Below are 15,164 nucleotides of genomic sequence, written 5' to 3'. Positions count from 1 at the left end.
CTGTTAGGGAAAGTAATGTTTGCGAGCACCAATGAAAACCGGCATTATGAAACGCGAGGGGGTGGGTGGCCAACACCACGCCCGGCCGCCTTTGTCTCCCCGGTGGCGATGTTCACGCATAGCACCAGGTACTCATTTGAAGCTGAGTCAACCGAGGGGAGGCCCAGAACCGGTTCAGATAATCGTCACTGGCGTTGGTTGTGAGCAGGAATCGAACTCGGTTCAAACTCGGTTCGATTGCTGCTAACCGCTACACTACCTCTCACCACACACATGCACGCATGGACACGCAATCGCGCACGTACGTAACACACGCATGCACACACGCATGCACACACGCATGCACACACGCATGCACACACGCATGCACGCAAAGAGAGATCCCCCCGTATGACCCTAACAAGACTGTTTGGGGGCAAAGTGCCGTTAGCGAGCAGCACCTACGATCGTGGAATTGTGAGCATCGATGCCTCATTGCTCGTTGGGCAGTGGCAGGATCTCACGTTGGCGACGCACGGCGCACGGACATCGCGAGAGTGGCGGCAGAGTGGGGGTTGTGCAGGAGGGGAATGGATGTGACACGGACAGAGGGGACAGGACACGGACAGAGGGGACAGGACACGGACAGAGAGGACAAGACACGGACAGAGGGGACAAGACACGGACAGAGGGGACAGGACACGGACAGAGGGCACAGGACACGGACAGAGGGGACAGGACACGGACGTGATACGAACAGAGGAGACAAGATACGGACGTGACACGGACAGAGAGGACAAGACACGGACAGAGGGCACAGGACACGGACAGAGGGGACAGGACACGGACGTGATACGGACAGAGGAGACAAGATACGGACGTGACACGGACAGAGAGGACAAGACACGGACAGAGGGCACAGGACACGGACAGAGGGGACGGGACACGGACGTGACACGGACAGAGGGGACAGGACACGGACAGAGGGCACAGGACACGGACAGAGGGGACAGGACATGGATAGAGGAGACAAGACACGGATTTGACACGGACAGAGGGGACAGGACACGGACGTGACACGGACAGAGGGCACAGGACACAGACAGAGGGGGCAGGACACGGACAGAGGAGACAAGACACGGATTTGACACGGACAGAAGAGACGTACTTCTCCAGGGCTCCCGCCACATCCTGGAAGCCTTGTGCGGTCGTGTTGTTTTTATCCCAGATCACAGTCCTGTGCACAGGGTGACAGCGGAGCGAGGGTGAGCGCACCTCAACAGCAGCGGCACATTCGGTGGCAGAGCGGCAGGGCCCGAGTTACTCTCCGTGGGTTCTAGCCAACGGTGGAAAATGTCAATGTAAAAGTTCCAGTATGAATTCGTCATCGAGTTTTGGGTCAGGCCACGTAAATAATCCGATCAAATTTGTGTCGTTAATACCCTCCACCACCTGGTCAAACATTAAATGGGCAGGCAGTGAACAAGCGTTTGACAATTCGCCGATTATTATTTTTCCAGCTCAGTTACTCATTCACTCACCCACTCACTCACTGTCGGAGAGTCGGAGAACAATCTTCACGAATACATTTAGCAGCGGATTAGATACGCGACGTTTTGCTTGAACCCAAGTCAAACATCCTCAGGCAAATATCCAGGAAGTCAGAATAACCGTGTCACCTAACCCGGCTTTTTCACAGCAGGAATCACGAGCTCACATGAACAACCAATCACATTTAAATTGGACAATAATGTATTCTAATTGATAATCACCCTACGATATTGATTAGGACTCATCGGTGTTACTGGTCTGTAGGACGGTGTTATGAAGTTTGACCGAATCTCAAAAAGCGAAGTGAAACCGATTGGTCAAGCGGCTCGCGCTTGCTGACATTTTTTCCCCAGCAGCAGAAAAAACATCTCGGTGCAGGGATCCGAACCAGCCAGAAAAGTGTGCCGATACACACCCGTGGTGTTTTGGAAACGCCGGCACGGTGAACCAGCCGATAAGTCCGTTGCCAAAGACGTCAGGATCGAGTCTGTTTGGCACTCGAGTGCGAGACCGTTTTGCGAGTGGCAGGCAATGTAGGTTTGGGGCAGACCAAGAGATGGCCAGCAGAGGGGGCAGCATAGCAGCGGATTCTTGAATCTGTCTGTGTGGAGCTTTACTAAAAAAAAATAAACTAAACCATTTTTATTTTACCAGGTAAGGCCACTGAGCTATGTGGCGGCTTATCATCACGTGGAAATTTATAGCAGCCAAATACTCTAAACGCGTGATGTTTATTCTAAAGGTGAAGGGAAAAATCCACATGACCACGGGGCGAACGTGCAAACTCCAAACATACAGACGTCAGGGTCGGGATCGAACCCACGACTTCCTGTATACCAGGCGAGGTAGCGAGCATCTCGCCACCGCGGCACCACACCCCCTTGTGAGTGTCACCCCCTTCCTCGCCCCCCTGCTACGCGTGCTGGGGGGTTTCTCCGGCACACCGTCACATCGCGGCACATTCCCACCACTGGCCGTAGTTAAAGAGAAGATGGACGCATGGGGAGAAGGGGGACGAGCCGGCAAGCGCACGCGCGAGAGAACAGGCCTCAGCTTGGTGTTGATCTGCAGGGCCTTGGCCAGCATCTTGGCCCCGATGTCGCCCATGCTGTTCCCGCTGAGGTCGACGCGCGTCAGCGACGTGTTACTTCCCAGGGCGTTGATCACGATGGTGAGGTCCGCCTTGAGCTTGGAGTCCGCCAAGGACAACGACTGCAGAGGCTGCGAACGGCAGCGAGCAGCAGCAGCAGCAGCGACAAAGGCAACAATCGGCCGTGTAGCCTCAACAGACGGCTGAGGAGGCAGGTGCTGTCAGCAAGCACCTTTGAAAGGCCGGCACGGCGCACGAAGGGGGTGGTGTGGCCAGCGCCACACCCCGGCCACCTTTCGTCTCATCATTACCGATGTCCACGCAGTGCACTGGGTACTCGTGTAAGGCTGAGTAGACATAGAGGAGGACCAAGACTGGTTCTGACATTCATCACTGATATCCAGTAGTGAAAGATGCTCGCTGGCTTCATCGTGCAATGCACCAATCACTACGTTCACGGTTCCCCACCCAAGCCACCACACCCCATGCATACATACACACACACGCAACACGGATACACACACACACCACGCGTACACACACACCAGGCAACACGTGTGTTGTGCGTGCACACACACAACACACGTGCACGTGCACACACACCACACGTGCACGTGCACACACACCACACGTGCACGTGCACACACACCACACGTGCACGTGCACACACACCACACGTGCACGTGCACACACACCACACGTGCACGTGCACACACACCACACGTGCACGTGCACACACACCACACGTGCACGTGCACACACACCACACGTGCACGTGCACACACACCACACGTGCACGTGCACACACACCACACGTGCACGTGCACACACACCACACGTGCACGTGCACACACACCACACGTGCACGTGCACACACACCACACGTGCACGTGCACACACACCACACGTGCACGTGCACACACACCACACGTGCACGTGCACACACACACCACGTGCACGTGCACACACACACCACGTGCACGTGCACACACACACCACGTGCACGTGCACACACACTACTCGTGCACACACACCACACGTGCTTAAGACACACCACGTGTGCACACACACACGCACACGCCACACACACATGCGCACCCCACCCATACGTACACACACAGGTGTGAGGGGTTTGGGTCAAAGTTCACACGTACCGAGTCTTCGTCCTGGATCATCTGCACGATGTTATCCAGAACCGGTGCCACGTTCCTGCAAGAGTAAAACACGTTGTAGGTTTGATGTGCTCAGCTTATGTATTACAGTCAACGTGTATTATGTATTATTATGTATTACAGTCAACGTGTATTATGTATTATTATGTATTAGTCAACGTGTATTATGTATTATCATGTATTACAGTCAATGTGTATTATGTATTATTATGTATTACAGTCAATGTGTATTATGTATTACTATGTATTACAGTCAATGTGTATTATGTATTACTATGTATTACAGTCAACGTGTATTATGTATTATTATGTATTACAGTAAACGTGTATTATGTATCACTATGTATTACAGTCAACGTGTATTATGTATTATCATGTATTACAGTCAACGTGTATTATGTATTAGTATGTATTACAGTCAACGTGTATTATGTATTAGTATGTATTACAGTCAACGTGTATTATGTATTGTCATGTATTACAGTCAACATGTATTATGTATTATCATGTATTACAGTCAACGTGTATTATGTATTATTATGTATTACAGTCAACGTGTATTATGTATTAGTATGTATTACAGTCAACGTGTATTATGTATTAGTATGTATTACAGTCAATGTGTATTATGTATCAGTATGTATTACAGTCAGCGTGTATTATGTATTAGTATGTATTACAGTCAACGTGTATTATGTATTGTCATGTATTACAGTCAACATGTATTATGTATTATCATGTATTACAGTCAACATGTATTATGTATTATTATGTATTACAGTCAGCGTGTATTATGTATTATTATGTATTACAGTCAATGTGTATCATGTATTAGTATGTATTACAGTCAACGTGTATTATGTATTAGTATGTATTACAGTCAACGTGTATTATGTATTATTATGTATTACAGTCAACGTGTATTATGTATTAGTATGTATTACAGTCAACGTGTATTATGTATTAGTATGTATTACAGTCAACGTGTATTATGTATTATTATGTATTACAGTCAACGTGTATTATGTATTATTATGTATTACAGTCAACGTGTATTATGTATTATTATGTATTACAGTTAACGTGTATTATGTATTATTATGTATTAGTCAACGTGTATTATGTATTATTACATATTACAGTCAACGTGTATTATTTATTATTATGTATTACAGTCAACGTGTATTATGTATTAGTATGTATTACAGTCAATGTGTATTAATTATTATGTATTACAGTCAACGTGTATTATGTATTATTACGTATTACAGTCAACGTGTATTATGTATTAGTATGTATTACAGTCAACGTGTATTGTGTATTAGTATGTATTACAGTCAACGTGTATTATGTATTATTACGTATTACAGGCAACGTGTATTATGTATTAGTATGTATTACAGTCAACGTGTATTATGTATTATTATGTATTATTCAATATGTATTAAGTGTTATTATGTATTACAGTCAACGTGTATTATGTATTAGTATGTATTACAGTCAACGTGTATTATGTATTAGTATGTATTACAGTCAACGTGTATTATGTATTATTATGTATTACAGTTAACGTGTATTATGTATTATTATGTATTACAGTCAACGTGTATTACGTATTATGTATTACAGTCAACGTGTATTATGTAGTATTATGTATTACAGTCAACGTGTATTATGTATTGTTATGTATTACAGTTAACGTGTATTATGTATTATTATGTATTAGTCAACGTGTATTACGTATTATTACGTATTACAGTCAACGTGTATTATTTATTAGTATGTATTACAGTCAACGTGTATTATGTATTATTACGTAATACAGGCAACGTGTATTATGTATTAATATGTATTACAGTTAACGTGTATTATGTATTAGTATGTATTACAGTCAACGTGTATTATGTATCACTATGTATTACAGTCAACGTGTATTATGTATTATTATGTATTACAGTCAACATGTATTATGTATTATTACATATTACAGTCAACGTGTATTATGTATTAGTATGTATTACAGTTAACGTGTATTATGTATTATTACGTATTAGTCAACGTGTATTACGTATTATTACGTATTACAGTCAACGTGTATTATGTATTATTATGTATTACAGTCAACGTGTATTATGTATTATTACGTATTACAGGCAACGTGTATTATGTATTAGTATGTATTACAGTTAACGTGTATTATGTATTATTATGTATTACAGTCAACGTGTATTATGTATTAGTATGTATTACAGTCAACGTGTATTATGTATTAGTATGTATTACAGTCAACGTGTATTATGTATTATTACGTATTACAGTCAACGTGTATTATGTATTATTATGTATTAGTCAACGTATATTATGTATTATTACGTATTACAGTCAACGTGTATTATGTATTTTTATGTATTACAGTCAAAGTGTATTATGTATTATTATGTATTACAGTCAATGTGTATTACGTATTATTACGTATTACAGTCAACGTGTATTATGTATTAGTATGTATTACAGTTAACGTGTATTATGTATCACTATGTATTACAGTTAACGTGTATTATGTATTCGTATGTATTACAGTCAACGTGTATTATGTATTATTATGTATTACAGTTAACGTGTATTATGTATTATTATGTATTACAGTCAACGTGTATTACGTATTATTATGTATTACAGTCAACGTGTATTATGTATTATTATGTATTACAGTCAACGTGTATTATGTATTATTATGTATTACAGTTAACGTGTATTATGTATTATTATGTATTACAGTCAACGTGTATTATGTATTATTATGTATTACAGTTAACGTGTATTATGTATTATTATGTATTAGTCAACGTGTATTACGTATTATTACGTATTACAGTCAACGTGTATTATTTATTAGTATGTATTACAGTCAACGTGTATTATGTATTATTACGTAATACAGGCAACGTGTATTATGTATTAATATGTATTACAGTTAACGTGTATTATGTATTAGTATGTATTACAGTCAACGTGTATTATGTATCACTATGTATTACAGTCAACGTGTATTATGTATTATTATGTATTACAGTCAACATGTATTATGTATTATTACATATTACAGTCAACGTGTATTATGTATTAGTATGTATTACAGTTAACGTGTATTATGTATTATTACGTATTAGTCAACGTGTATTACGTATTATTACGTATTACAGTCAACGTGTATTATGTATTATTATGTATTACAGTCAACGTGTATTATGTATTATTACGTATTACAGGCAACGTGTATTATGTATTAGTATGTATTACAGTTAACGTGCATTATGTATTATTATGTATTACAGTCAACGTGTATTATGTATTAGTATGTATTACAGTCAACGTGTATTATGTATTAGTATGTATTACAGTCAACGTGTATTATGTATTATTACGTATTACAGTCAACGTGTATTATGTATTATTATGTATTAGTCAACGTATATTATGTATTATTATGTATTACAGTCAACGTGTATTATGTATTTTTATGTATTACAGTCAACGTGTATTATGTATTATTATGTATTACAGTCAATGTGTATTACGTATTATTACGTATTACAGTCAACGTGTATTATGTATTAGTATGTATTACAGTTAACGTGTATTATGTATCACTATGTATTACAGTTAACGTGTATTATGTATTCGTATGTATTACAGTCAACGTGTATTATGTATAATCATGTATTACAGTTAACGTGTATTATGTATTAGTATGTATTACAGTCAACGTGTATTATGTATAATCATGTATTACAGTTAACGTGTATTATGTATTAGTATGTATTACAGTCAACGTGTATTATGTATTAGTATGTATTACAGTCAACGTGTATTACTTATTATCACGTATTACAGTCAACGTGTATTATGCATTAGTATGTATTACAGTCAACGTGTATTATGTATTAGTATGTATTACAGTCAACGTGTATTATGTATTAGTATGTATTACAGTCAACGTGTATTATGTATTAGTATGTATTACAGCCAACGTGTATTATGTATTAGTATGTATTACAGTCGACGTGTATTATGTATTAGTATGTATTACAGTCAACGTGTATTATGTATTATTAAGTATTAAGATCTCAGAGTGTGTGGGGGTTGGGTTTTGTGTACCTCTGTGTAAGCGTGTAATTCTCCCCTGTCCGACGCCGCATGTCTCATCATGAACAGAAGCACGAGACAGATGTGGAAACTGTCCCGTCAATACGCGCGCCGCCCCGGGCTGAGACGACAAATGGTGAGCAACTCACTTGGGCTTCATGTTGCTGAAATTCCTGCCCAGCGCCAAATGCTTGATGGAGCGGTTCTTGCACAGCCAAACGGTTAGCGTGGCCAGGTCGGACTCCAGGCCTGCGTAGCAACACGCAGCGACACGCAGCGACACACAGTGACACACAGCAACACGCAGTGACACACAGCAACACGCAGCAACACGCAGCGACACAGCGACACGCAGCGACACACAGCAACACGCAGCGACACGCAGCGACACGCAGCAACACGCAGCGACACAGCGACACGCAGCGACACGCAGCGACACAGCGACACGCAGCGACACGCAGCGACACGCAGCGACACACAGCGACACACAGCGACACACAGCGACACGCAGCAACACGCAGCAACACGCAGCGACACACAGCAACACACGGCGACACGCAGCGACACGCAGCGACACGCAGCGACACACAGCAACACGCAGTGACACACAGCAACACACAGCAACACGCAGCAACACACAGCAACACACGGCGACACGCAGCGACACGCAGCGACACGCAGCGACACACAGCGACACACAGCGACACGCAGCGACACGCAGCAACACGCGGCAACACACGGCAACACACGGCGACACGCAGCGACACGCAGCGACACGCAGCGACACACAGCGACACGCAGCGACACACAGCGACACGCAGCAACACGCAGCGACACACAGCGACACACAGCGACACACAGCGACACGCAGCAACACGCAGCGACACGCAGCGACACACAGTGACACGCAGCGACACGCAGCAACACACAGCAACACACAGCGACACGCAGCGACACGCAGCGACACGCAGCGACACACAGCGACACACAGCGACACGCAGCGACACGCAGCGACACGCAGCGACACACAGCGACACGCAGCGACACACAGCGACACGCAGCAACACGCAGCGACACACAGCGACACACAGCGACACACAGCGACACACAGCGACACGCAGCAACACGCAGCGACACGCAGCGACACACAGTGACACACAGCGACACGCAGCAACACACAGCAACACACAGCAACACACAGCGACACGCAGCGACACGCAGCGACACACAGCGACACAGCGACACACAGCGACACACAGCGACACACAGCGACACACAGCGACACGCAGCGACACGCAGCGATACGCAGCGACACGCAGCGACACAGCGACACACAGCGACACACAGCGACACAGCAACACACAGCAACACGCAGCGACACGCAGCAACACACAGCGACACAGCGACACACAGCGACACACAGCAACACACAGCAACACGCAGCGACACGCAGCGACACACAGCAACACACAGCGACACGCAGCGACACACAGCGACACACAGCGACACAGCAACACACAGCAACACGCAGCGACACAGCGACACAGCGACACACAGCGACACACAGCAACACACAGCGACACACATCAACACGCAGCGACACACAGCGACACACAGCGACACAGCGACACACAGCGATAAAAGCGACATTGTTGTTTTACCGGCGTGACACCGCTACGTGAACGGGGCGATAGACTCTTATTGCCCCCGGCACGATGAGGGCTGTGCACACGGCTCCTCACCATTGTCGGACACGTCCAGGCTGCTGATGTTGTGTACATCTGCGATGCACCCTTCCAAAACTTGCGCACCCGCTGACCTTAGCTTTTAATAAAAAAAACAGCTAGTTTAGTGAACGAAACGTCACGCGAATAAACACACAGCATGACATGAAAACCGGCAGCATGACGTAAGCGATCTTTGCGGTTACTCGACTGCTCTCACGTGCTATGAGGAAGAAGGATCACTGGCCAAAATATCACCTATTATATATTTTTACTTTCAGGGTCACACTGTTACTGATGAATGTGTTGAGCTGTTTGTGTTGGACTTGATTGTGCACCATTGCCAACGGAGCAGCATCACCAAATAAATGTTTTGTTATTCTTAGTTTTTTCGGTAAAGTCACGTTGAAGAGAAACAACAAAATAATAAAATATATATAAAACAATAAAAAATTCTCACGACGTTTCGACCATAACTCAAACGGTCATCTTCAGGTGTGTTGGTTTGCATAAATTTATTTTTAAACGGCGCATTTATTTATTTATAAAAATAAGCTATCTGGCTTCCATGAGAGATTCGTTCATGAGGCTATCCACATATACAAGCACAGAGACAATTTCAACCGAGAAGATGGATTCTATCTTAGCAATCATTGGAAAGATTTGATAAACCATTTCAGTTCTTAATTGATTGTTCACGCTTACAGTGGCTTTCAGACAGCATACATTATAAAAAATTTCGTCTCCCCCCTCCTCTTTTCAAAATATAGATGGACTAGTCCTGGGCAAACTGCCAAATCGCTGCGCGTGACGCTAACGTTTTTTATAAATAAATAAATGCGCCGTTTAAAAATAAATTTATGCAAACCAACACACCTGAAGATGACCGTTTGAGTTATGGTCGAAACGTCGTGAGAATGTTTTATTGTTTTATATATATATTTTATTATTTTGTTGTTTCTCTTCAACGTGACTTTACCGAAAAAACTAAGAATATGAATTACTGCAGTCACGAAAGCTTTAAATCAAAATTTAAATGTTTTGTTATTCATTTAGTAACGGGAAAGGACACGCGAAATAATTTACAGCCTCCCTGTCAAACCACTGCCGGATGAAGGCCTCTTTGGGTCAGCACCGTTTCCCACGGTGGCAGCGAGGAGCTCCAGAGAGCTCGCCCCCTGTGAGCGGAGTGGACGCCAGCCCAGGCTCCGCACGCTTACGCACCGTTTAAGCGGCGGAACGTCCCCAGGCCGTTTCGGACACACGAGCAGCGGGGGGGGGGGGGGGGGGGGGTCTCCGAATCCGCAAAACGCAGACGACAATGTCGGGGGTACTCACACAGTGACCCAGCTGAGCAGTGGGGAGAGGCAGGCGGCAGGCAGGCAAAGTAGGAGGCACACACGCACACACCCAGCGGCGGTTATCAGAGTATAACGTAGAAGGCACCCAGAGAGGCGGTTACCAAAGTATAACGTAGAAGGCACCCCTAAAGAGAGGCGGTTATCAGAGTATAACGTAGAAGGCACCCAGAGAGGCGGTTACCAAAGTATAACGTAGAAGGCACCCACACAGAGAGGCGGTTATCAGAGTATAACGTAGAAGGCACCCACACAGAGAGGCGGTTACCAAAGTATAACGTAGAAGGCACCCACACAGAGAGGCGGTTACCAAAGTATAACGTAGAAGGCACCCACACACAGAGGCGGTTACCAAAGCATAACGTAGAAGGCACCCACACACAGAGGCGGTTATGAAAGTATAACGTAGAAGGCACCCACACAGAGAGGCGGTTATCAAAGTATAACGTAGAAGGCACCCCTAAAGAGAGGCGGTTATCAAAGTATAACGTAGAAGGCACCCACACAGAGAGGCGGTTATCAAAGTATAACGTAGAAGGCACCCCTACAGAGAGGCGGTTATCAGAGTATAACGTAGAAGGCACCCACACAGAGAGGCGGTTATCAAAGTATAAAGTAGAAGGCACCCACACACAGAGGCGGTTATCAGAGTATAACGTAGAAGGCACCCAAACAGAGAGGCGGTTATCAGAGTATAAAGTGAGACGGACTCGTGCCCGGAATAATTCCAGCAACCGGAGTGAAGAGGCACCAGGGTGAAGCTGCGGTGGCTCTTGAGTGAAAGGAGGGTTCTTAAAAATCTCTTTTCTTTATGCAACCGTTAATTAACTTTTTTAAATGTAACGGTTTACTCAGCCCATCATCCCTTCAAGGTCGATAAACAGAACCCAGGGTTTATTGGTACACTGAGCTCAGGGGCTTTGCCCTGTGAGCCATCTGGCCCGCTCTGAAAACCCAGCCAAGGACCAGTCCTGCTATCTCGTTCCCCCGTCGACAGCGGAGACCGCTCTCTCTACCGTGTCCCCAACAGCACATGGAAGAAGGTGAGGGGCATTTTCCTCCATGATTGTAACGATCAGGGACTCCACCAAACTACCCATAGCGGTGGGGTGCAAAACCATCAGGCGCACAACACCGCTGAGTGCCCAATACAGCACGCGCATTCCCGCAGACGACTTCACTCAGCTACCCCAATACCAAAGGGCGCGACGGTAGTGAGATGTTAACTACCTCGTATGCAGGAGGCATGGGTTCGATCCCAACCCCTGACGCCTGCATATTTGGCGTTTGCATGTTTCTCTCCCCGTGGCTGTGTGGATTTTTCTCCAGGTCATCCGGTTTTTCCCTCCACACTTAGAAACATGTGCTTGATAGGCGACTTAATTGAGCTGTCATTTGTAGCCAGGCCGCTGCTGAAAAAGAGTTTTATAGCTCAGTGGGGCCTGACCTGGTAAAATAAAACAATTTTAGTTGAGCAAAAAAATGGTTTAGTTTAGTTTTAGTTGACAACACGCATACCCTGGTGGAACAACTACCCGGACGCTGCCGTGGGATGGCGCACAACGTTAAACACGCACGACTCTCGCCCTGCTGATTTTTTCAAACGCCATACGACAGGAGGAGCAGCAGCTCCGAATTAACGGGGCGGGGGGAAGGGGGGACGACGCCTTGGGAAGCAGCCGCAGCCACCGCACCTCGGTGCTGCTGATGTCGAGCGAGACGTCGCGCGCGTGCTGGTTGCAGGTGAGGCCCAGCAGCAGCGCCCTGCGCACCACACGGCACAGCAGGGCTCGGCGGCAGTCGCGCACGGCGGTGGCGACGACGACCGGGACCGGCCGTGGTTACGGGGGACGGCGGCGAGAGCCGCGAGGGGACAGGTCGCCCTCCCGCGCCGTGGCCGCTCGTGCCGCGTGGCCATGGCCAGGTGCTCAGGGTGAGACGATGTGGGGGAGGGGGGGGTGAGATTTCCCTGCCTGCGCTGGGAAATGTTATGCCCAGCACCGCACCCTGAGGCTAGAAATACATTCATCCCCCTGAGGCTAGAAATACATTCATCCCCCTGAGGATAGAAATCCATTCACCCCCCTGAGGATAGAAATACATTCATCCCCCTGAGGCTAGAAATACATTCATCCCCCTGAGGATAGAAATACATTCATCCCCGAGGCTAGAAATACATTCATCCCCCTGAGGATAGAAATACATTCATCCCCCTGAGGATAGAAATACATTCATCCCCCTGAGGATAGAAATACATTCATCCCCCTGAGGATAGAAATACATTCATCCCCCTGAGGATAGAAATACATTCATCCCCCTGAGGATAGAAATACATTCATCCCCCTGAGGATAGAAATACATTCATCCCCCTGAGGATAGAAATACATTCATCCCCCTGAGGATAGAAATACATTCATCCCCCTGAGGATAGAAATACATTCATCCCCCTGAGGATAGAAATACATTCATCCCCCTGAGGATAGAAATACATTCATCCCCCTGAGGATAGAAATACATTCATCCCCCTGAGGATAGAAATACATTCATCCCCCTGAGGATAGAAATACATTCATCCCCCTGAGGATAGAAATACATTCATCCCCCTGAGGATAGAAATACATTCATCCCCCTGAGGATAGAAATACATTCATCCCCCTGAGGATAGAAATACATTCATCCCCCTGAGGATAGAAATACATTCATCCCCCTGAGGATAGAAATACATTCATCCCCCTGAGGATAGAAATACATTCATCCCCCTGAGGATAGAAATACATTCATCCCCCTGAGGATAGAAATACATTCATCCCCCTGAGGATAGAAATACATTCATCCCCCTGAGGATAGAAATACATTCATCCCCCTGAGGATAGAAATACATTCATCCCCCTGAGGATAGAAATACATTCATCCCCCTGAGGATAGAAATACATTCATCCCCCTGAGGATAGAAATACATTCATCCCCCTGAGGATAGAAATACATTAATCCCCCTGAGGATAGAAATACATTCATCCCCCTGAGGATAGAAATACATTCATCCCCCTGAGGCTAGAAATACATTCATCCCCCTGAGGATAGACATACATTCATCCCCCTGATGAAAGGCGTTGACCGGACAATGCCAGCTGGGCCGAGCCTGATTCGTCCTTGGGTGGGAGACTGTTCGCGAACAGCAGGCGCTGTGGGGGCTGGGACGGGGCGCGAGGTGACCAGCAGAGGGCAGCACAGTGACAGATTCTTAAATCCATCATTGCGGATTTTTGAATGTCACTGCCCTCCCTGTATTGTGGTGGGTTTTCTCTGGGCTCTCCGGCTTCTTTCCACAAGAACTCTCCTCTCATAATTGGAATTGGCCAAACATCCCAATGTAGCAGGGCCCTACTGTGCAAGAGGTTAATGCAGTATTATTATTCCCAAGTCCATATGGCACATTGAGGCAATACCGCCTGCTATGTATTCAAGTACAGCGTTACTACTTTAAGTTATCCGTTAATCTAATATTGGGTGAAACAAAATTCATTTAGGCAGACGACGACGCCTCCTTCTCGTGTACGTCTCTCCACGTGAATTAACACAAAACGTATTTTCTTTACACCCCCCCTCCCCCCCCCCCCCAAATTGGCCGCGCGCGATGTTTTCTGGCAGCGATTTCCATCGGCAGCGTTGTTTGGACGCCTCCTCTCCGCGTGTCGCTCACCGGGGCCCCCGTGTGACCATACTTCACCACGCTGCTCAGTGCGGGCTCCAGAAAAAGCCTCGAAATCTGTCGTTTTGCCCGCCCGCCGGACATTTGGTAAATGGCACCCACGGGCGTGAGTCTGGGCCGTGCACGCGAATCCTCACTTGACGGCCTCGGCTGGCAGCTTGGTGCCGGAGAGGCCGAGGTGACGCAGCGCAAGGGAGCTGCAGAAGAACTGCTTGCACGACGGGGCGATGTCTCTCGTTCGTCTGCCGGAGAATGGGAACGGTCAACGGTGGCAAGCACAACCAAGCCCTCATCCACTCGCAGTGAAATACAAGCATCGGGCTCCTCTCGCCCGCCACTACGTCCGCGTACCCAACACTTCATTTGCCACGAACTAACAATCGACCGATCGATGCAGTGCTCAGTGATGACACTTTCCTGCTCCCGCCAAGATCA

At 46.0% G+C, this 15,164-nt stretch overlaps 1 protein-coding gene across 2 annotated transcripts in view; it reads right to left on the bottom strand.

Moving 5' to 3' along the window:
* CARMIL1 (capping protein regulator and myosin 1 linker 1) overlaps positions 1–15,164 on the bottom strand; it is a 63,491-nt gene that overhangs the window by 20,047 nt on the left and 28,280 nt on the right. For both annotated transcript variants that reach the window (XM_032971265.2, XM_076074094.1), the window contains exons 16-22: positions 14,867–14,971; positions 12,715–12,784; positions 9,681–9,762; positions 8,088–8,187; positions 3,775–3,829; positions 2,579–2,751; positions 1,148–1,216 (exon numbers count right to left, since the gene is read on the bottom strand). In XM_032971265.2, the coding sequence (XP_032827156.2) occupies positions 1,148–1,216; positions 2,579–2,751; positions 3,775–3,829; positions 8,088–8,187; positions 9,681–9,762; positions 12,715–12,784; positions 14,867–14,971 (654 nt within the window). The remainder of the gene's footprint in view (positions 1–1,147; positions 1,217–2,578; positions 2,752–3,774; positions 3,830–8,087; positions 8,188–9,680; positions 9,763–12,714; positions 12,785–14,866; positions 14,972–15,164) is intronic.

The sequence above is a fragment of the Petromyzon marinus genome, chromosome 45 (assembly GCF_048934315.1).
Source record: "Petromyzon marinus isolate PM22_M1 ecotype Great Lakes invasive population chromosome 45, UKy_Petmar_22M1.pri1.0, whole genome shotgun sequence".
Lineage (NCBI taxonomy): Eukaryota > Metazoa > Chordata > Hyperoartia > Petromyzontiformes > Petromyzontidae > Petromyzon > Petromyzon marinus.
This window is presented reverse-complemented; position numbering and strand designations above follow the sequence as displayed.